At 35.2% G+C, this 22389-nt stretch overlaps 1 protein-coding gene and 1 long non-coding RNA gene across 4 annotated transcripts; both read right to left on the bottom strand.

The window, feature by feature from the left end:
• Positions 1-306: 306 nt before the first annotated feature.
• Positions 307-5758, bottom strand: LOC21400897. The gene is made up of 9 exons (XM_010100817.2): positions 3854-5758; positions 3421-3768; positions 3253-3339; positions 2635-2787; positions 2289-2452; positions 2063-2210; positions 1832-1954; positions 1490-1577; positions 307-576 (listed from the first exon to the last, which is right to left on the bottom strand). Exons 1-9 carry the CDS (start codon positions 5756-5758, stop codon positions 395-397), a joined length of 3198 nt encoding a protein of 1065 aa, XP_010099119.1. The 3' UTR covers positions 307-394.
• A 7890-nt stretch (positions 5759-13648) lies between these two features.
• LOC21400896 lies at positions 13649-16021 on the bottom strand. Of its 3 annotated transcripts, none has more exons than XR_002902428.1 (6): positions 15608-16021; positions 15040-15326; positions 14505-14744; positions 14237-14378; positions 13827-14152; positions 13649-13706 (listed from the first exon to the last, which is right to left on the bottom strand). It is a non-coding gene; the product is annotated as an uncharacterized LOC21400896 (long non-coding RNA). The 3 variants fall into 3 exon arrangements; XR_002902429.1 differs by having other exon boundaries at positions 13827-14378; positions 15040-15103; positions 15200-15326; XR_002902427.1 differs by having other exon boundaries at positions 13827-14378.
• Between the last annotated feature and the right edge of the window lie 6368 nt (positions 16022-22389).

Genomic DNA, 22389 nt, shown 5'->3' with positions numbered 1-22389 from the left:
AAATAGCCAAATCTCAAATTAGCTAAGTAAGAGAATGAGTGTGCCTTTCAGTGCTTCCAATCTCCAAGAAAAACAACACCAGAGATTTCACTGGTGAAAATTATACAAGAAAACAAAAGTTGACAACAAATGACAATAATTAATCTTTATAGTATTGCCGAATTTGATACAAATTGAGTTGTGATACAATGTGAAAAACAGAAACATTTGACCCAAAAAAGTAGGGAGAGTGGTACTATGAATTTCATTCACATATTTCATTCACATACTCGATATACAAGGGTCAAATTTTTACATGAGTTTTTTTGTTCGAATTAAGCTAAATAGTATATATGTATATGTGTGAGTATTTGGTGATACTTACTTTACATTAGTATTCTAGGGTTCAACTAGTTCAAGGATTTTGTCGCTTGCTTTTCTGAAGTGCCAGCGCCATATTGCGTAGTCTATCAGTTATTTCTGTGAATGATGGCCTTGCAGCGGGATCAGCAGACCAGCACTCTTCCATTAACCTTCTCCACTCGGCGTCGCAACGTTTTGGAATTGCAGGCCTCAGTGTGTTGTTCACAATCCCACCTTCATAGAAAGTGAGAAGAAGCTTGATTAACATCAAGATGTTTAACTACAGCCACTGAAAGAATAATGATGCATGCAATGACTAGAAAACATGGAAAAATGGTGCATGATACCTTAAAGAATAGACCACAAACACGGACAAAGTTATATGCATAGGATTTATATCTTCAGATTTATGAACTAGCTATATACTTGTTACTGAATGATGATTCATACTACATAATATACATGTATGCTTGTCCAGTTTCGGAAAACAAATTCCTAATCAAACTTTGATCTTTTTCATGTGTAAATTAACAGTGAGGCTTGGCTTTCTTATTTGTACAAATACTCTCTAGAGGTCAAAACTATTAGATTTTGAGAAGAAGAATGCCGAGCATTTAGATTTATGCCTTTTAATAAAAGGTATGAGATTTTTATCCTCTTTTTCTTATTTATATATCTGAAAAAAAAAAAAATGGCACAAAACAAAAGAGATGAGTTAAGGGGACACTTTCCCTAATTTTCTCCTATTTTTAGCAACTCCCATTTGATATCATGCAACCTGCCAGTCAGTACATATAATAGATCTTGCAATGTATCCACAAAGTAAAAACTTTAGAGAAAAAAAAAAAAGAAAAAAAGAAAAAACGAAAGGATTGCTAGTTATGCTTCATTCCAACACACATGCCAAACTTATTGCAGATTGTCCAAAAAAAAGTGGAAGAAAAAAGGGATATTTCAAGTACACTCCCAGATGCTTTTTTTTTTGGCTTGTCAAATTGCCTCCTTTGAAAACATTCTAATCTCATGAATATTAGCAACCTCAAGGGCTTCAAAGCGCATACAAGTTGAACGAAATGTACAGAGAAAATTCAACGGCAGACTTGTAGGCAAGAAAAAGCCGAGATTTTATCAAATAGAACAAGCTTACCTATGATAGCACCACAATGCATGTCAGCATATGGTTCCTCCCCAGTTAGTATCTCCCACATCACTATTCCAAATGAGAAAACGTCAACCTGCCAAAGAGAAAGAATTTCAAGTCTTTGTCAGGTTTCGGTTCAAACTTCATGGTAGGCAAAAGGAAGGAAATTTCTCTGGTAGAGTATGAAAAAATACCTTACCGGTAGAATACATTTTTTAACCATCACCAAATCAGAATCATATCAACTAAAATAAAGTATGACAATTTAACAGAATCTGAAGAGTTCTCCCAAAAAGAAATTTGACAGTTAAAATAAAAAAGTACATATAGGTTGGTTGAGTATATAACCTTCTCAGAGACCCTGCTGCTGCTTCCATTAAGTAGTTCGGGAGCCATCCATGGAAGCGTTCCTCTAACACCACCAGAAACGAGCGTGTTGCGCTTGATTCTTGACAACCCAAAATCTCCAACCTGCGAAGGAGATGACTAATGGTGATGAGATTTTGGATGCTTTCATCAACATATGAGACAATGTGTTCGTAAAACTGAAAAATATTTGTATTTCTCTCTACTATTTACTTTGCATATTGGCCGTTCTGGATCCCTCAAGTTGACAAGCAAATTGTCACATTTCAGATCAAAGTGAACAATATTTTTCAAGTGCAAATATTCCATGCCAAACGCCGCATCCATTGCGATTCTGAGCCTTTTTCTACGGTCAAGCACTCTGAATAAACAGAATTACATTAGTAAATTCCAGTTGGTTAGAAACTGCATTAAACAAAGAAAACCTGGGTCAGCTCACTTGTCCTTCTTCAACAGGACATGCCTCAATGAACCATTGACCAAGAACTCGGTTACAGTTGCCAATGTTCCACAAGGCGCGTCGGGAACAACCCCGTAAAATGCTACAACATTTGGATGATGAAGAGTTGACAGTATCCGTGCCTCTCTCCAAAAGTCCTTAATCTGTACAAATGGATGAATTTGCATTTTTCACTCGGAAAAATCCTAACCTAATTTCAATAATCTTATCATAAACGCATTCAAGTTAATGAGAAACTATGCACACAGAAAATTAGAAGCCTTTTTTTTTCCTAGATGGTAAGGGCTTTTAGAAGGAGAAAAAATCGGAAATGCAAGCAACTTACGAGCCGCTCTTGCTCTGATGATCTGCCTGAAAAACAACTCTTTTTTATTCTCTTAATGGCAACATCTGTTCCTCTCCACTTCCCATGATAAACGGTTCCAAATGTACCAGATCCCAACTCTTGCAGTTCTTCAAGATCAGAGTTCTTTATGATCTGCATATTGTCCAAAACATTGCAGTCAAAGTTTCTTGCTTAATACTTTTTACTCCCTTTTGCAAATGAAGAAAGAAAATAGTTATAATGAAATCAGATTTAAAAGATCAAAATAAATTAAAGATAAAATGGGAATCATTTTTGGCATCGAAAAGCATCATATACATACACATATTTTAAGAACCATAACGACCAAAATAACAATTGAAAGTTGATGTAGCTCTCACATTTAGGGTGAATCACTATTAATCTTGTGTCTAGTTTCTACTCTTCTTATATATTATCACTCTCATTAGTAAAGGATTAAGGCTTCCTAATCTCTTACAAAAGAAAGATATAGCTGGCATAAATTATGTTCACAAGAAAAGAATCACCACAAACTGTCCATGTCAAAGAAATAAATCCAACATCACAAGAAAGAAGAAAGAATCCAAGAATGAAGCACAAAAATGATAGTTTCTAAACCTGTAAACCGTAGACGCCGGCTTCAATCTCAGCTATTGCAGCATCACTCATAGACTCATTCCCATCACTTCCATCAGCCTCTTCACCCTATAAAGATATAAGATATTTCTGAAATTTTCTATTAGTATCGAAATATTTGAAACTCTTAATCAAAACAGACAAGCTTACCTCACTATCCGAAGCTCGAGTGGAATTCTCTACTTCAATCTCTCTAGGAGTTGTACATTCATCTGTAACCTCATCGTCTACAAACAAAACCACATTAGAGGAAGAAGGAATGCCATGTGGTACGCCATGAGTCACATCTTCTTTAATAACTGCTTCTGATTCGGCCGCCTTATTGTCTCGAAAATTATCTAAGGACTGTGATGGCATAGGGATAGCATCATCAAACTTAGGCCCCTCATGAGATTCTCTGCTGAGACTTACCTTTCCAATCTCATTGTCAGTACTTTTCAGATGATCCTGATCAAGGGCTAGTACTTCTCTATCTGAATTAAAAGGTGAACCCGATTTCTGAAACAATGATAGAAAAAAAGGTCAATCTAGTACAAGTTTCAAGCCATAGTGAAAACAATTCCAGGGAGATAAAATTACTAACAGAGAGTAAATCACGTGAAGAAAGGTTAGCATTTTGCAGGTAGTTGATGTTTGGTAAGTCATGAAGTTCCATAGCAATCACATATGGCTTAAATTCAATGTTTTCTCTGAATTCTTTTATGTACTGATCTTGTTGGGAGTTATTCCTGTTTTCCCATTTCAACATATCCTCACCAGAATCTTCCTTACAATGTGGTTCCAAATGGGGACCACTTTTAGCTATCTTTTCCTGTCGAATTTGCGAATCATTTGACGACCTTGTTGTTGTCATGAGAGGCAATTTTGCTCTGTTGACTTCTTCCAAGGGCTTCTGATCTAGTTCATGCAACTTTGAGTCTGAAATCACTTGAGTCATCTTGCTATCAGAACCATCTTTATCATTGGATCCTGACAACAAACCAGGAGGGTCTTGAGGGTGAGAAACGGATCTGTCATTATAGAACCCCCCTTCCCTAGGCATAGGTCTCCCATGCCTTAAGCCACTTTGAGCATTCAGCGAAAAAGGCTCAAAATCTTCACTTTGGCTGCGGTGATGAAAGCCCGTTACTCTATGGGGTCTGCTAGTCTGGTCAGAATCCACCAAATACATGTTATGATGATGATAATTCATCTGTTGTGAAGGTCCATAATAGTATCCCATGGCATCAGCATAATAGGAATCTTGACCGGGAAATTTTCCCATGAAAATAGGACTAACTGCATCGCCTTCGACGGCAGTGTGTGGATGATGATCCGCATAGTAGTGCGCATTGGGATTATCATGATCCATGTGCTGAAAAGGAACATGGGACATTGAAGGTAATTGGTTGAATGACTTGCTTGGAAGAAGCTTGGGAGAAAATTGACAAAAGGATCCTGTAAATAGTCCCATCAAGTTTGAGTTACTTGGGCTACAATCCTTCTCCAAAGCATACGCTGATGTGGGAGAGTCTCTCGGAAAGCTTGGACTATAGTCTGAGTTGTTTCCAAACTGGCTAGACTGGCTGGCCAAGCTTTGCCCACTGGAGCTTTTCCGTGGACTCCGGTCCATCGGGGCATACTGATACTCACCGCTGTTTGGCTGCATTGTCCTCACTTCAACGGAGCTCAGGCTCTCAGATTCATTCAAAGACACAAGAAAGATCCTCAGCCTTTGAGAACTCCCAATTCTTTCTAGCTCTTGATACTCCTCAATCATGTTATAAAGGTCTTCATCCGAACAAACAGATATAAGTGAATCCAAATCCTCACCAGGAAGTTGGTATTTGATTGTATGAGGTTGGTTACAGATTGCAAAAGTCTTTTTCATTAATTCCTCCCACGTGATGTTCTTCCTGATCGACAATATCCGTGTATCTCCACCAACATATCTGACCTTCCCATCACCCGGCCTTTGAACAATTCTTCCCCCAAAGCTGCAAAGAAACTTCATCTTTCCAGAGAAAGAACCTTCAGAAAATACAGGCACATAAGGATGGTACAATCTAGGGGACTCGATCGCATAATGGTGATGTGGACTAGTTTGCCCCGCAATAACACGGTCGCGATTTTTCTCATCATAAACCTTGCTTGATACCTGCCCTGCACCGCCATATTCCCAATAATATCTGCTTATATTATTAGGATAACCCTTGTGATCTACATCAGCAACATAGCCTGGACTAGGAACAAAATCGTCTGAATCCATCCTCCTCAGCCCGAAATTGCCTGTATGATCCTCATAACCCAGCTGATGATTTTTCGCATTCAAATTGCAACCAACTCTCCTTGGAAAATGTTGATTCACATTAGTAATGACCGACGGTAATCTTCTCAGTGCAGCACGGTCCTGCAAAAACTCGGCCGCAAATTCCTCACCAGTCTGCAGAGAAATATTGTTCACATTTCTGTTCAAAGTAGTTCTATCCTCAGGAACCTCACTCTTCATGGTCTCAAAAAAAGTCCTCCCTCATGTACAAATCATAAATGAACATTTTTCCGGCCTTTTTACACCTTGTTTCCAAATACAAAAGTCCAAGAAATCTTAGATACCCCCATTATCATTTGTAATTGTACTACCAAATTATGCACAAAATGCCTCCCTTCTTCTCTATCATAAATGCTTAAATTCAAGGCAGATCATGTCCTCTGGGCTGTAAAAATGAACTTAAAATCAGAATTGTGCAATCATATGCAGAGGAATCAATGAATGAGTTCAATTCAAGAAATGGAAGATCAATATAATCTGATCATTTTTCTGACAGAAAGGAAAAGCAAAGAACATTTTTCTACGATTACATATCAAATTTAATGGCCATTATTCATAGGAGAAATAACACATAACATAACAAAACAAATGACATGTGATTTAGAAAAAAAAAAAAAAAGAAAAAAAAAAGCAATTTAACAGAGAGAACATGGTGAAATGGGTACCTTTGTAATGGATCAAATTTTCTTGTCCCACGTATGGTATGAAGCTTTTGTCATTGAACGTGAAGATTTTCAGATGGAATTTAGCAGCAAAGAAAAAATGCCCAAAAGAGGAAAACAGGTTTTCAGTTTGGGGTGTTTTGTTTGAGAGGTAACGGCTATTGGTTGGTGGAGAGGTAACGGCTATTGAGAGAGAGAGAGAGAGAGAGAGAGAGAGAGAGAGAGAGAGAGAGGAGATTGCATTTGCATGAGGGTCGGAGTTCAGACGGTAGAGGAAAGAAAGAGCTTTAATACGCGGCAAAAACGCATTCACAAAAGGAGGAAAGTCAGGAACAAATAGGCCTATTTAACTGCAAAAACTGATTTACGAAATCTTCACCAAACTAAGGCCCTAATAACAAGGCACTTTTTTTTTTTTTAACCTCTCTCTCTGGGATAAATGTTTGTTAATTTTTCTAACCTGGATAAATGTTTGTTTCTTTGTTCTAGATTTAACTAATGACGTTTGTTTCAGGATTTTATTTAGTTTAGGATCATCATTCTTAGTTCTATTATAGTATTTTTCTCTCATAAAAAAATTAAATTTTAAAAATTATAATTATAAATCATAATTTTAAACTCATAAATTAAACGTCACCTTATATTCTTGTACGAAAAACTGCCTTGAAAAACTGCCTTTATAAAAGAGTCACATCATCATCCATATTATTATTTGATAATCAAAGGGTTATATTATTTGTCAAAAGATATGTGTTCTACAAAAATTCTTATGTACAGTGCAGTTTTTTTATTTTTTTAACACCACAACATCATAACAAAAAAGATTCATAAATTTGAAAATTTACTTTTAAAACTTATACTGTAAGAGGTTTTTCCCCTAAAGAAACAAAAAGGTTATATGAATAGAAATTAATTAGTAATCGCTTTGACCCAAACCACAAACCATAAAAACAATATCAGTTCGTGATTTTCTAAAGAAAAGCAAACGAAAGTTCAACAGAATCTACAGGAAAATAAATAAATAAATAAAGAAGGAAAATTCAACAAGCAAACACAGGATCTCCTCATGTTAGTAGAATTCATTCTCATGCTACTTCGATCCCTCGGTTGCCTGCGTTTCCTTCCCTTGATACTAACTAGAACTTGAACGACTGATCAAAACAAACAAATGAAAAAGACTTAAAATTTTTTTACTACAGTATTTTTTCTCATAAAAATTTAAATTAAACTTTTTTACTATAATATTTTCGTTCACATAAAATTTATTTTACATGTGACGACCCTCGTAAGAGGCCGCCACTGTAGCTGACTTTTTAACTTGTATTTACTGAAATTTCTTAAAATTTACGGAACATTTTTTTTTTAAAGTCTTATAGTAACATATACTATGAATTGCTTTCTTGATGGAAACATTCAAACCTTAATATATATATATATATATATGATTCTCAAAACATGTAGATATATCTATATGTATATACCTACTCTTTAAATCTTGTTTACTAATCGCCATAATCCACAAAACCATTTAACATATAGTTTCAGAATAATAATTAGCAAAACTATTTGTAACATAGAACTAATTACGGAAATATTTGCGAGCGGTATCTATTTCCCAATCTCCACATCATTCGTCCACTCGCCATCAGTCCATCAGGCATTATATGCCGGTTGCTTACCTACAGTATAAACATTCTATAATGAGCTTTCGCTCAGCAAGTAGAAACTACCTCTCGCAAAATAACTGTAAGTTCACATGAATAAATATGCATGAGCCAATTATGCTTAATTATGATGTCTTATCAGAATCTTATTAACTTATATTATCTTATCTTTCTTTCTTGTGGGTCCGAGTGCTCGCGTACCACTTGCGCGCAATCATCGGGACGTGAGGGTTTGCAAGGTCCCCCACGACACCATGATTATAACTTGAATGCCTCCCTTGAGTCGGAGGACATTTTTTTTTTCTTTCTCCCTGCACAACTTACCCTTTCTTGGCCTTGTGCCTCAAGGGATTGATGGTTGTCACAGAGTTACCTCTCTTGCGGAGGCTGGTACGGCACTTAACTGAGATCATTCTTATAAGTTCCTATTGACTTATTAAGGTGTATGCAATATGACCTAGCATAACATACTATAACATGGAATGTACTCGAACACATATAATTCGTGTGTACTGCTTAAGTGTATGTAGTATAACATAGCATAGCATTCATAACATTAAATGTACACAAACATATATAGTTCATGTGTACTGTTTACTTTAAAATCTATTTATACTGTAGGCGAGATTCCTACTTACTTGATTTTCAAAGCTGGAATCCCCTTTTGCCAAACGGCCTATTCTCTTACTTGCTTTCTTCTGAATATGAACACCCATTAAGAGTGTGAGATTAATTGTTGTTTGCTATTCTATTTTAGCAACTTATGAAGAAAAAATCTAACCCTTTCCATAAGGCATATATTCCTCTCCTTTACTAAAGGATTATAAGGATCGATTTATCAAATTATCGAAATCTTATTTCTCTTAATTTTCCTTGTTATGATATTAAGCCCCAATTCGGCCTAGGACTTATATATGGCATTCTAACTTTTAAGCCGCTGAAATTTACACTCCAACGGAGTCTCTTAAATTAATGCGGGCGTTGGACCCACATTAAATATTTGAAATTCTATGGACCTATCGTATTGGGCTCGTAGGTGCCCTGTCGAGATGAATCGCTCGATAAACCACTATGTTCTTTTAAGAAAGCATTTTTTCTTGAAAACTTTCTTTACGAATACTTTCGTTAAAATGAGGTTTAATGCCATTGTATTTTACTGAAATCCTATCTCGGGTTCTTTGATGACTTTTTGTTAAAACCGACACTGTTTAGTTTTGTTTTGTTAAAAACTGTGCAGTTTCTGAAATCTGCATTTTACTACATCTGAGAGTCAGATTTCAAAATTTTGTCCTTTGCAACAATTCTTCGTCTCGTCGAGATCTAAAATTGTCGTTTTTGGTGAAAGTTGAAATTCAACCTCTAAAGGCCTTGTTTGGCTGAAAACAGTGACTGCTGTTTTTTTTCTTTTGTTGTAGGATTGCTGTAGCAATCTTTTTAAAAACGCTATAGGATTGCTGTAAAAATCTTTTAAAAACGCTATAGGATTGTTGTAGCAATCTTTTTTTAAAAAATACTGTAGGATTGCTGCAGCAATCTTCTTTCGAAACTGTGTTGAATAGCCTGTCCGTTTTTACAAAATGGCTTCAAACTTACTTTTAGAGTTAAAGTTGGGTTTTGTCATACTCACAGAAAACGTTCAAAACATCGAGGGCTATAAGTTCAAATTTTGAAACATCAAAAAATCTCGCTCTAGGGTCCTCATTTTTACGTTCAAAGTAACCAGAAATTTTTCCTCTAACCGAAAGTAAGCAAGCTTAAATCAAGCATAAGCATACCACATCAAACTAAGCTCAAAACTCACAAAACCAACATAAAACTCACACACCCTTATTACAACTCATCTCCTTAAGAACCACAATTTACATCCATAAATTCAAGCTTAAAGTTGGCTAGAAATTAATGGAGAAGAGTTTAAGAACTTACCCTTGAAGAACTCTCACTCTCTTGAAAAAAACTTTGAACTCCTCTATGACTTGTTAATGGCTTGAGCTAGAAGATATAAGGAAATTTAAAAGTAATATTTCTACATTTCAAACTTTACTAAAACATGAGAAAGAGAGGATTTATAGTTTTTTTACCCTTGAAGGAATGCTTGACTAGTCTGCTCCTAGAATCCCTTAATCTATTTCTTCTTCTTCTATTGTTTGCTAGTGGTTTAAGGTTAGGAGAGTGGAAGAAAATATTTGAGAGGGTGTGGAGAGTGTGGCCAGTTTGGGTGTGAGGGAAATGAGAGGAGATGTGCAAAAATGGCTAACCTAATGCTTGCATTAATGGTCTCACCTTTATAGATATTGCTTGATCTCATCTTAGTTCTCATTTAAGCCTATCAAGCTAGCTTAATTAGCTAGATTTTTAGATTAATCCCCCCATTATTGTGGCTGGCCGGTGGAGTGCTTCAAGAGGATAGTAAGCATTTATGTCCAATAGTTGATTTGACTCAATCCCATCATGAAATCCATCTAGCACACTTCACTAGCCAAATTTTGGCTATAATCCCTTAAGTTTGGCTGGCCAAGTGAGGGAAGGAGAGAGAAAAATGAAACATAACCCTTGTACTTTTGTCCACTCCCTTAGGTTACTCATTAAAACTGTCCAAAATTCTACAGACAGCTATTTTCTTCTGTATGTGTATTAGATGCTAATTCGTATTGTGTTTGGAGATTTTTGAAATTAAGATTCTTAAACTGTATTTGTACTGAAAATTCTTTCTTTTTAAAGTACGGTGAGAATTTATCAATCGAATTTACTTGATCGGAAAAACATGAATTTAACGTGAAATCTGTTACAGAATTTAAGAATACAGATGTTAATTTCACAAATCCTTCAATCACAAAATATACCATAATATATTTCATTTTTTCAGAAAAATCATTGACTTAAATACATAAATTTCATTATTTAAATTCTGAAATTTTCCTGGTCACTACATTACAACTCAAGTTCTCAATTGAATTGTGAAAGAACGTGACCTATTGAAGGTTGACAAAATGTGAATTATTCAAAATTGTCCAGCCGCTTGTCGATTTCGGACTCCATAGAAATCTACTAGATTAGCACCAGTAATCTACCAGATTATGTCATCGAGAAGGCTCGAAAATTTGCAGTCACCACTGGCGTCGCCAGCACAAGTTGTCGGAGTATTCTACTGCTATCGGTATTCTACCAAATTATGTTGCCCTTTTCGACATCTGATCATCTCCCACATTAGTCGCCAAAGTAATCTGTCTAGGACATTACCACCAGTAATCTACCCGATTAATTTCTGAAATCAACGTATCCCACCCGGTCCTTGTACTAGCACTGGTAGTCGGATTAGGCGAGCCTATAACTACCCAACTTACAAACTCAACAAAAAGAAATAAACATAAAAATATATATATATAAAAAGCCAATCAACTTACAAAAAAGTTGCAACTTTTGAATTATGCAATTGAAACACTAATTTTTAGATGGTTTTAATCATGTGTGAGTCAGTATTCACTGCTTAATAAAAGGAAATTAATTAGAAAATTTAAACAATATAGACCATGTAAAAAAAAAAACACAAATTCTTTATAGATCTAACCCTAAGTGTCCTACTCCTTTACTTGCAATCCCCGTATCATGTCGCTCTCCTATTTTTCTTTTACAAACTAGTCACATAATTGAAACCGCTGAAAAATATTGCTTCATTAATGTAAGCACAAACATTGCAGCTTACAATAAGCTCGGGTTGGGGGATTTTCATGTCATTTTTAGTTGTAGGGTTAAAGAATTAGTGAGACAATCCTTATTTTTTAGGGACCAAATTAAAACTAACCTTACACAACAAATTATCAATTCTTATTTCTACGAAGGAAAAATATCTTTAATATGTTGTGTGACGACTTTTAACTTTCGGTTATCATTTCTACCTTCATACTTATCATTACCCATCTTCTACTACTTTCTAATTATAATCTCTTAAAAATTCAGGTTATTTTTTTTTTCAATAGTAGTAAAATTGATTCTAATACTCTTTGCGGAATAAATCTTCATTTAGTGATTTTTATAAAATTCGAACATCAAAAGTTACTATCCTAAAAACATTTTCAATTTTTCCTTTAAAACTTTGATCTTGTCCTCCTTATTCGTGGACATATATTAAACCTATCATTCGCATATCATTACCATTCATATGTCTTAATGCTGAAGCATTTTAGCTATGCATTCCGTTAATCCTATAGCATTTAGATACATTAATCATACGTTGTGACTTGAGGTTGCTATGCATAGCCTCACTGTCTGGTAAACTCAACTTTCGTTACATAACTCATCTATATTCATAAAACATTATTTACTTTATACTCATAAAGCTCAGCAGCATTTTCAAAACATGTGATGCATCCACTACCTATTTGCCCACACTCCGTTGTTACATCCTCTCTACATGTCCAGCAACAAGTTTCAGGGAGCTGGTGCCTTACCCGAGCTTCCTACAACACGAACAACTTAATAAGCTTTCGCTCAGCAAGTAACATTAGGTAATAATAAATGCAACAATTATGCATACCCATATATGCATTCAGGTCATAAATCCTAAGACATTCTGTATTTCTAGAATGTATATCGTTTATGTTCTTCTTTCATTACATACTTTGCTCAACTTTCGTCTCTTTTTAGTCGTTCACATTGTATTCTCATTTCTGAGCGACATTCATATTGTGTTTTTTTTTTCTTTCTTTTCATTCTTCTTTACGAATACCGTACCCCTATATGAAACGGTTTCGTTTTTTTTTCATTGTTTTGTCTTTTACTTCTTATGGGCCCTATCCGATTGTACCATAGTGCGCATAACCAATGAGGAGTGGGGTAGCTAACTAATCCAATTTAGTCGCGGTTTCACTTCTTTCATAATCATAATAACCTTTCCTTCGAATGTTGATACAACGAGGATGTTAGATTTCTTACCGTTTGTCAACTTTCACATTAAAACTGTAACTTAGTTAAATCTTATGTCTATGTTCACTTTTGTTCTATTTATCATGAAATTGACATTTCGTTAAAGTTTAATTTTTTCTCCTAACTTAACCTCGACTTGACCTCGATACATATTTTTCACAGAATAAAATTCTTCTGCTACTTAAGTCTCATAAATACATGCATAACAGTTCATCCAATATACAGGAGACATCTTTCACATTCTAGCATACACTTAGTCTACAATATACTCAGATTGAGCAATATAGAGAAATAAGTTTATTCACGTCGTAGACAAACACTGCAACAAATATCATTATCACTAGCTGACCAAAAACGCTATTAAGCACTACCAATAGCATTTTGTAGAGCACTAGGATATCGGACGCTATTAAAAGTCCTACAAAAACATAGCATTCTATGAGCAATTTGAAAAACGCTACAGAATTGAGATCTTATAACGTTTTAAACATGTTATTTTCAACCTCTTACAATTAGCCTTATTACGATACATATCAATAGCTTTTCTCTCTTGTTATGTTCATACTCTTATAGCTTTTTAAAATTATTATTGAATATTTTACCAATCGTAAAACAAGTACAAACTAACGTTCTATCTATTTTTATTATATTAATTTCCTTTTGAATTCATCAACATTTTACATTCAAATTAAAACATAAAACATTCAATGTAATAATTGTGATCAATATCTATCAAGTTGGCAATAAGATGTTTACAACATAAGTCACACCATTTGTCCAAAAGCTTAACATTCAAAACAAATAAAGAATACAAAGAAATAGCTAGAGATATCAAAATATCCAAAACATCTCGTTAAATGAAGATCCCGACCCATTCTTTTCCTGCATAATCAAGAACGAGCAACAATACTCGATTAGTTTTCATATCAACTCAACTAAAACATAAAAAGTCAACCAAGTGTGCAAAAGCTCGAGATCAACGGTTTGGAGTAAGAAACTTACTAATTTACCAAGTGCAATTAGAAAGTGCATTCCACTTATATCTTCAGGAGATTTGAGGTAGTAACGGCTGCTTGCAACGACAGACTCGAGTCAATTACTTCGGTCGAGAGCATGGATGGCAAAGAATCCAGAGCTTGCAGTAAAAAGATTCATGTGCTTCTAATGTGCAAATACTGACACCACATTCATCACTCACACATCTTTGCCTTTAAAAGCAGCAGCAAAGGAACCTATGTTAGCCTTCATGTCCATTATGTTCCTAAGTGTGTTTGACTCGATTTTTGGTTTCAACAAAGTCCAGTAATTGTCAACTCTTTGCTGCCAAACTTCCGGCAACACGATCACAAATCAAATTCTTCTACTCATTAGTCATGAACACATATATTTGGACAAGAAATGAAATTCCGTACATGCAGAGTGATTAAGTATAAATGAAGGATTACTGTATCCTTGTCAAACATATCAGTGGAAAATCCAAAATCAGCTAGGCGGGAAGGTGGACTGGTCAGTCGAGCAAGCCAAGGAGCCAAATCACTTTTGCTCTATGGATTTCTAAAAATTTTGAAAATTGTTTGGTTAGAATTTATCCAATTTCGAATGAAAATCATGATATGCATGGCTACTAACACCAAAATGATGGAAAGCTATGCTTCAAAGAAAAAGGGATAAAATGCATACTGCTAGGACTCTTTTACTCTGCACAAAAGATATAACTCCTAGTTCCTTTTAGCAGCTATTTTCCAACACATGCGCTCCACAAGCGCACTCATCTCTCTCCTACATCGGGAACAATGCGCGAGCTCGAAAGATCTACTTGGGTAAGGGAGCCTCTTTGTCCCCAAAACACCAAGCTTTAATCCGAGCATTCAAACAGCTGCTGCTTGATACAGAAATCTGATCTTGTAATTGATCGTTCAACTGCAACAGTAAAAGAGGAAAAACTAAAGATGGATCCGCAAGAAAATGCCGATAAGAACTAATGAAAAGATTAATGGAGGTTATATAAATATCAAAATAGATTGAAAGTAAGGGAAAATTATGAAAGGCATACAGTATTTTTAGTGATTGAATAACATAGACTAATAAGAAAGACAAAACTCCACATCCTAATTTCCACTAAATTAACAATACCAACCACAAAAGAAAGGGTATTTTCATTCGTACACTCTCCAAAAAGAAGCATTAGAAGCATCTTATATAACCACATTCTTACCTTTGCAATCTCATCCTTCAGCTTTCTATTAACTGACTTCATCAAACTCATTTATGCACAAAACCTTAAAAGACAATGAGAAAAATGAAAAGATAATTTGGGTGTAAAATACTGACAACAGACTAGATAGTTGATATATAAATGAATTAAGTTCATGAACCATATATTATTCTCCAAAAAGCATATTGTATCATCCAATTCTAGTCAAACTTCTCAGTTGCAAGGTGGGTATGGGGAATATTTGCTTTCCATACATCATCTATGCTCTTAGGCCACTTGATTGGAATCTGTTACAGCAGAGATATTATTATTTAATGCTCAGAACTGAAACCAAAATGGTATATAAGTTCATCTGATTCCATAAATCTATAATAATTCACCTTAGTGATCATTTGAGACTATTTAATGAGATTTTCTCTTCAGAAAAAAAGATTCAAAATTCCAAATGTACGCAAACAATACATATTATACTAAGTTATTTGCAACAAAAATGCTAAATGGCTCCATGTGTCTGCGGAGCTGTTTAGATTGCATATCATAATCATTGATTTAAAAACACAGAGAATACCTTTAGTAGAAAGGAGTGGAGCCATAATTCTTCATTGCCTGCTTTTAATACAACCAAAAACTTGTCTAATAAGATTAGAAACGTTACAATAATGTATTTAAACCAAAACATAAGAATAAAAAACTAACTTGATTTTGCAATAATAGATAAAGTATATCTTTCAGCTCTTAACATCCTCCTCCATTCGTAAATATTTCTCTTGTAAAAGAGACAAGTGGTCATCCCATTTTGATAAAATAGAATATTTTGTCCTGGTCATCCCGAGACCCATTGCTCTCATATGTCCATTCCGATCGAGACCAAAGTAAGAAGCTAGAACACTATTTAGCATATCAATTTCATCGGCAGACAATGTTGGATCTTGTTAACTTTTTTCAAGATTTTCCTAAATATTAAACAACTAATCTTGATTAAAATATGCAGCAAATATTTCAAATATATATATATATAGTAGCTTACAAGAATAAGGGTCCGTTCACTTCGCTGATTCGAGTTTGTAATTCGAGTTGAGATGTGATTTTATGTGAGAGCTTTTTACTGTAGCAAAAAAGTTAGATGTGATTGTTTGTGAGAGCTTTTTACTGTAGCAAAACTCGAATTCTAAACTCGAATTGGTGAAGTGAACGGGGCCTAAATAATTATTATGATAAAAATATACTCTTACAATGACTTCACCGGCAATTGAATTGATAGGTTCACCATTCTTCTTCTTACATGCCTTTGTCCAAATAGACACTCAATTCCTTATCAGTCTTATTACATAGCTCTAATAACAAAATATGAGTTTCTATTAGACTATAAACCTTACAGAAGCTAAAAGAATAGAAAAAATAGCAAATATTCCTTACGAGTCATATTGTATAACTCTTACGACAAAATAAGAGTTTCTATTAGAATATGAACCTTACAGAAACAAAAGCAGAAAACAAAAAATCAAACATTCCTTATCAATCATATTGTACGACTCTAACAACACAATAGGAAACCCAACTACTTGAAATGGTAGTTTAACAAAGTTAACAAACTGAATAAAGACTAATTTTGAAAACTTCAATCTCCTTGTTAGATCAAGGAAAAAATTACAGGGCAAGTCAAATAAATCACTTAGAAGAAATCAAGATTAAATGAAAATGAACAACTACCCAAGCATCAATAATAACATCAATTTAGTATAAGCAAAACATGCATAAAGATAAAAAATAAAAAAAAAGTAGAACTAAACGCTAATTTTTTTAATCTCACGACAAACATCAGTGGAAGTAGAACAGGCGGAGATAACAAGAAGAAATGTCAGATCAAATGCTGAAAGAAATTAAGGAAAATTTGTAGGAATTTCATATTATAACTCACCCAGTTATGAATGCCCAACGGAAGAACAACTACCACACCAAAATGACGAAAGGAGCAATGCCTAAACAATGTCGATGCCCAATAACAGAAGAAATTTATGAGAAAAGTTTGAAATACACAACCATAATGAAGAAACTCGCCAACTTTTGTGCAAAGACACGATGTACAAACAAATTGCAAATCAAAAGCCAAAGAAAATCACGCAATAGTAGAAACACTCACCAAAATCTTTGCAAAGATTCTGACGCCCAAGGAAACAATCCCGCCCCTCGCCAACCCATTTCGTTCCCGGGGGAGTTCTGAGCATCCCACATCTGCCTCGCATGATGGCAGCTCTTCCCCCTTGAGATCCGGACACAAATCGACAACGACGAGGTCCTCCATCGCAGCAACTCTCACGATCTCCGGTCCCAGCCAACAACCCCTCCCCTGGCGGCACGAACCCCAGATTCGTGAAGATCAGCCGGCGATGGCCCTCAGACAACGAACGGCGGCAAGCGAACCGGCAACGCGTCGGCCCGCCGGCCTCGAACCCCTTTTTTTCTCCACTGTTCTTTCTCTCATTCTCTCTCTCAACACTCGTAACGTGAATGTTTGTTTTTTAATTACATGATGTGTCCATGTTTTTTTCCCTTGAAGGTTGGAGGGAAATGAAAATTTTATTCCGCGCTCATTACTTTTGGAAAAATTTTGGGAAAAAAGATTTTCTTTTGAAAGCAGACAAAAAACAAATATTTCCAATATGGATTGTTTGAAATTAAGTAACCCAAAGCTTTAAAATCATCGAATTATTATAAAGTAATAATGTAAATTTTAGATTGCAAAATTAAACAGCTATTATAAACTCCTATGGTAACATTTTTTAAGAAACGCTATGCTTTAGTGTTACCATAAAAGGGGTTTCTTGTAGTGAAAACTATTGATACTTACCAAAGTTTCGCTAATGTTGTGTCATTTGTCTCACTTGATGCTTTCTGACTACGATCGTTAATCGATCCCATTGAATAAATTTTTGATCGTTAGATTCAAAACCTAAGATCAATAATTACATAAAAATTTAATTCGGAAAGGTCTACAATCTCTATGTTTGGTATTCAATCCTAAAATATTTCCTATCTCCACAATGTGCACTAAAATCGTGCACATTTCTCAGTCATGGGCTTAATTTTTAGTTTTGGTCCAGAACTGCGAATTCTCATCATGTTAGCTTTCCATACATCACCAATTATCGAATTGACTTACTTTTCACATCCTAATCCCTTATTCCTCATGAAAACCGGTTTTAGTTTAAAATACTCAAACTAAATTTCGGCAGAGTTTCACCTATTTTTCTAGGTTTCCCGAGCTAACTTTAGCTCGTTTTATCCGTTGATTCTACCCTCAAACACAATTCTCATTATTCTCTTTCAATTACACCATCAACATCATGATGACTAGGGTTTCTCCATATCAAGATTTGCTAGGAACAAAAGTTCAATAACCTAGAATTTATCCTTAATTCACTAGATTTCAAGTTTCCTAACCATTACAAGTAAATCACCAATCTAAGTAAAATTTTTTCCATGCTCTCCCTATACTTCCACGGCAGCCAAGGAAGAGGAAATAAGAGGAAAAACTTGAAATCTCACCTTAAGGAATGAAGAACAAGCTTCAGTGATGTTATTTCTCAGTAATTCCGTCGATTTCCGCTTAAATCACACTTTTTCTCACTTTGGTGAATTTTTTTTCTTTCTTTCTCTCTTGGCTGGTCACTCTCTGTTCTTGTGCATGAAAAATGACTAGTTCCTCATGTTTTTCCCTTAATGAACCGACCATCCAAAAGCTAGGGACCCAAAAATGTAAATTTTGACTTTTCCAAGGACCATTTTGCAAGAAAAGTCAAATTTTTTTCCTTATCTATTAAGCTTTGGCCGGCCACCTCTCCATTTCACTTTCCATGTGCCAAAATCCCATCCTTCCATTCTTTTATCACTTTTAATCTCAACCCTTCATCGATTTAATAATTATCCTATTGTGGTTCAGCTTAATTTCCTGTTTAGTGCGCGTTTTATCCGCGTTTTTCGGACAGTTGGTCAGCTTAGTCAACTTTGACCATTTTGACTAACTTTTTTAAGGCGACATTTTGGTCGACTCTTTGTCAACAAGTTTTGACTCGGTCCACTTAAATCACTCGAAACGGTTCAGCCTTCCGAACTCCTTTTTTCGTCCATTTTTCATTTTGATCGTTTCTATAACCCTAGAATTCTTGTCCTTCAATTCTTTTTCATTTCTTAACCTTGATATTTATGTGTTTACCCACTTGTGGATTTAACACAACATTCTGTGCGTCTTTCTTGAATATAGTTTGAAAATTCGTGACTATATCGCAGTTTAGAAATTTCTGATTTTTAACTTATAACTCACTATTTAGTACTATTATCAACAAGTACTTATCATAGAAGTATTCATATTAATAATACAAAGGATTTCAAGAAATTTTATCTTATACCATAATTCTAATAAATTTCTCAGTCATGACATGTTGTCACGGAGTGGGTCAGTGTTGTCGTCGCACGGTGGACTATCATCGTGGTCATGGGGTTGCTTATCACATAAGGTGGGTTTTGCTCGTGTTAGGTTAGGGTTGTTGGCGACAAACAACAACCTAAATGTAGTTCTTTGAGATTATTTAGGCTGCTTAACAAATCTAGTGGTGATGAGTTGCTATCATTTGTTAAATAGTGGGCATTTTTAAATGAGTATTTATGATTTGAATTTCATAGTAATTGGGTTAAAGAATCAAAATTTCACGAAAATTTGATTTAAAATTAGAGTCAATTTTAATATGATTTTTTGTCAGATGCGTGTTTCTTTTTTTTTTTTTTAAGTTCTTAGATGCGTATTAATATCAATGTAATGGAAGTTTAGAATTTATTTTTTGTTAATTATAGTTAAGAAATATGTCTTAATCATCATACTAATATTCTTGCAGTAATTATCTTTAAATTTTTAGGGCTGATTCCATGAATACCCCTCGAATCATAGACTAATTTCCAGTGCGTGCCCCCTTTATGGCAATGCCGAGTCAACAAATCTGTTATGGAAGTAGACGAAATTTAGCGTTATGACGATTGCCCGTAGAGAAAGGAGTAAAATGAAGTGTTTCAAATATTCAAGTTACATTTTTTTTACCAACCAATCGCATGACCTACATGTCATTAAAAATGTAAAAAAAAAATAAGCATTTCATTTGGGACTGTTCACAACCTCATTCGGTCTCAAACCATTAGATTTTCAGATCGAACGATTATTAAAGATTTCAAACAATTGAGATCGGACCAGACCGTTTATAAGATGAGACCAGACCAGACCGTTAGCATATGGCACAGTCTGGCTAAACTGTGATTTAGACCGTTAGTGTTTTTTATTTTTTTTATTTTTGTTAATTAATAAAATCATATGTTACATAATACATACCATCCTTTAAAATTAACATTTTAAAAGTTTCAAATAACAATAATATGTAATCCAAAACAAAAATTCATAATTATTAACTAATAATGTTACAATCACCCAAAAGTAATGTTGACGGTGATTTCTCGTCAACAAAAACCGGTCGGGTTACCTCTTAGTTTCCCTTTGGATTACCGGTCTGTGTGTTGAATGTGTGTGAAATTTTATTATTTTGGGATGTGCATAAATAAAGAAGACACGAAATTTTATAGTGGTTCACTCTGTAAAATTAGAGCTACATCCACTGTGGTTGTATATTTCTTTTTTGAGGGAATTTACAATTTACATCAATTGATATCTCTCACTCTCTTTTTTTTTCAACCCCCTCCTCGTAGGGGGTCTTCCTCCTTTTATACTAGGCTTTCTTCACTAGGTGGGTTTCCTCCTGGGCAGAAGCACTCAAGTGCTCTCCCTTTTTAGGCCCAGACGTAGCCCACTAATCAGCACTGTTCACTCAGCCAATTAGTCTTCTATTACAGCTCTGTGTGCCCCTGTAACCCTATCATGTTCCCTGTGGGGCGGTTTAAGAGCTTGCAATTAATGCCTGCTGACGTCCCTCATCTTTTGTACGCAACTTGCCACGTCCTCCAGAGAGCGTTCCCCTCGTTGCCAGCGACGCCGCTTAGCCCAATCATCCTTCTTGGTGGTCGATTCTGCGGTCGAGGGATCTTTGTGCCTTACGCTTGACGGCACGATCTGTCGATGCCAGAAGGAATCGTCGCCCTGGGTGGGGCTTCGTGCTTGGGCTCTTTAGAGTTGTAGACGTCGAGGGTTGTTGCTTGGCGGGGAGTAGTTAAGGCCACGTGTCGCACTATCGCTTGTCCAGGTGTCCGGCACATTTTTCCCCACAACAAGTAACAACAATGCAATTCAAATCAAAAGAAAGTGCATAACTATTAATATTATAATCATCCAAAACTAAAAAAGTAACAAATAAGAATAACATGCAATACAAAATCCAAAAAAAAAAAAAAAAATACATGCAATACAAAACAAAAGTTCATAACTAATAATATTACAGTGATCCAAAAAGTCTAAATATAAATAACAAGATTTTTTTATTTTTCTTTTTTAAATATACATCGTTAACGGTCTTGTCTGGTCCAGACTATTAGAAAAAATTATGATTAATTTCAAAAATTACTCCTGAACTATGACCCTTTTAACACTTTACCCCCCGAATTTTAAAAAGTGACATCCGTTCTCCCCGAACTTTGCTCCGTTAACAAGTTTTATCCTTCTATTGCAATGAGTGATGGAAATCACCACGTGTCACTTATTTAGCGAGAATTGAAACTGCAATTACGCTTATACCCGCCTAATCAAATAATTCTCCATTTTTGAAATTATATATAATTATTTCCTCTTTTTTTCATTTTTTTGGCTTTCATTGTTATCATTATGTCGAAAAAAATGGAAGATCGTGAGAAAGATGAGACGGTGAAAGCCGTGGTGAAGGCGGCGCGGCCAGTGATGGAGTGGTTGACGAAGCGGCAGATGAAAAGGAAATGAGGGCCGGAGAATGCGGAGTGCACATTCATAGGGGTGAGGCAGAGGACATGGGGGAAGTGGGTGGCTGAGATTAGGGATGTTGCAATAATAGAAAAAGTGCGTAGTGGAATTTTAAAATTTTTTTAAAAGATCATACTAACTCATGTTGTCATATACAATAAATCATTCAACAATCTTAATACCTTGAGAAGCAAGATTCAGAAACACAGGAGGATGTGATCGAGAAAGCTTCAACCAACTAGCCTTCTTTACTATTCTCTAATTCCCAGACAATGGAGTGTGTGGGCACTCAGATTCTCTACTGGTATTCACCCGGCTTGTCTCCTTCCAACCACCCAGATCTCTAGGAATTCGTTAATATCAGTGAGAGTTATATTAACAAATTTGCTCACTTAAGAGTCCGTAGTCTAAAAAAAAATAGGAATCAC

The sequence above is a fragment of the Morus notabilis genome, unplaced genomic scaffold (assembly GCF_000414095.1).
Source record: "Morus notabilis unplaced genomic scaffold, ASM41409v2 Scaffold508, whole genome shotgun sequence".
Classification (NCBI taxonomy): Eukaryota; Viridiplantae; Streptophyta; class Magnoliopsida; order Rosales; family Moraceae; genus Morus; species Morus notabilis.
The sequence above is the reverse complement of the archived record's forward strand: the minus strand, read 5'-3'. Positions and strand labels throughout refer to the sequence as shown.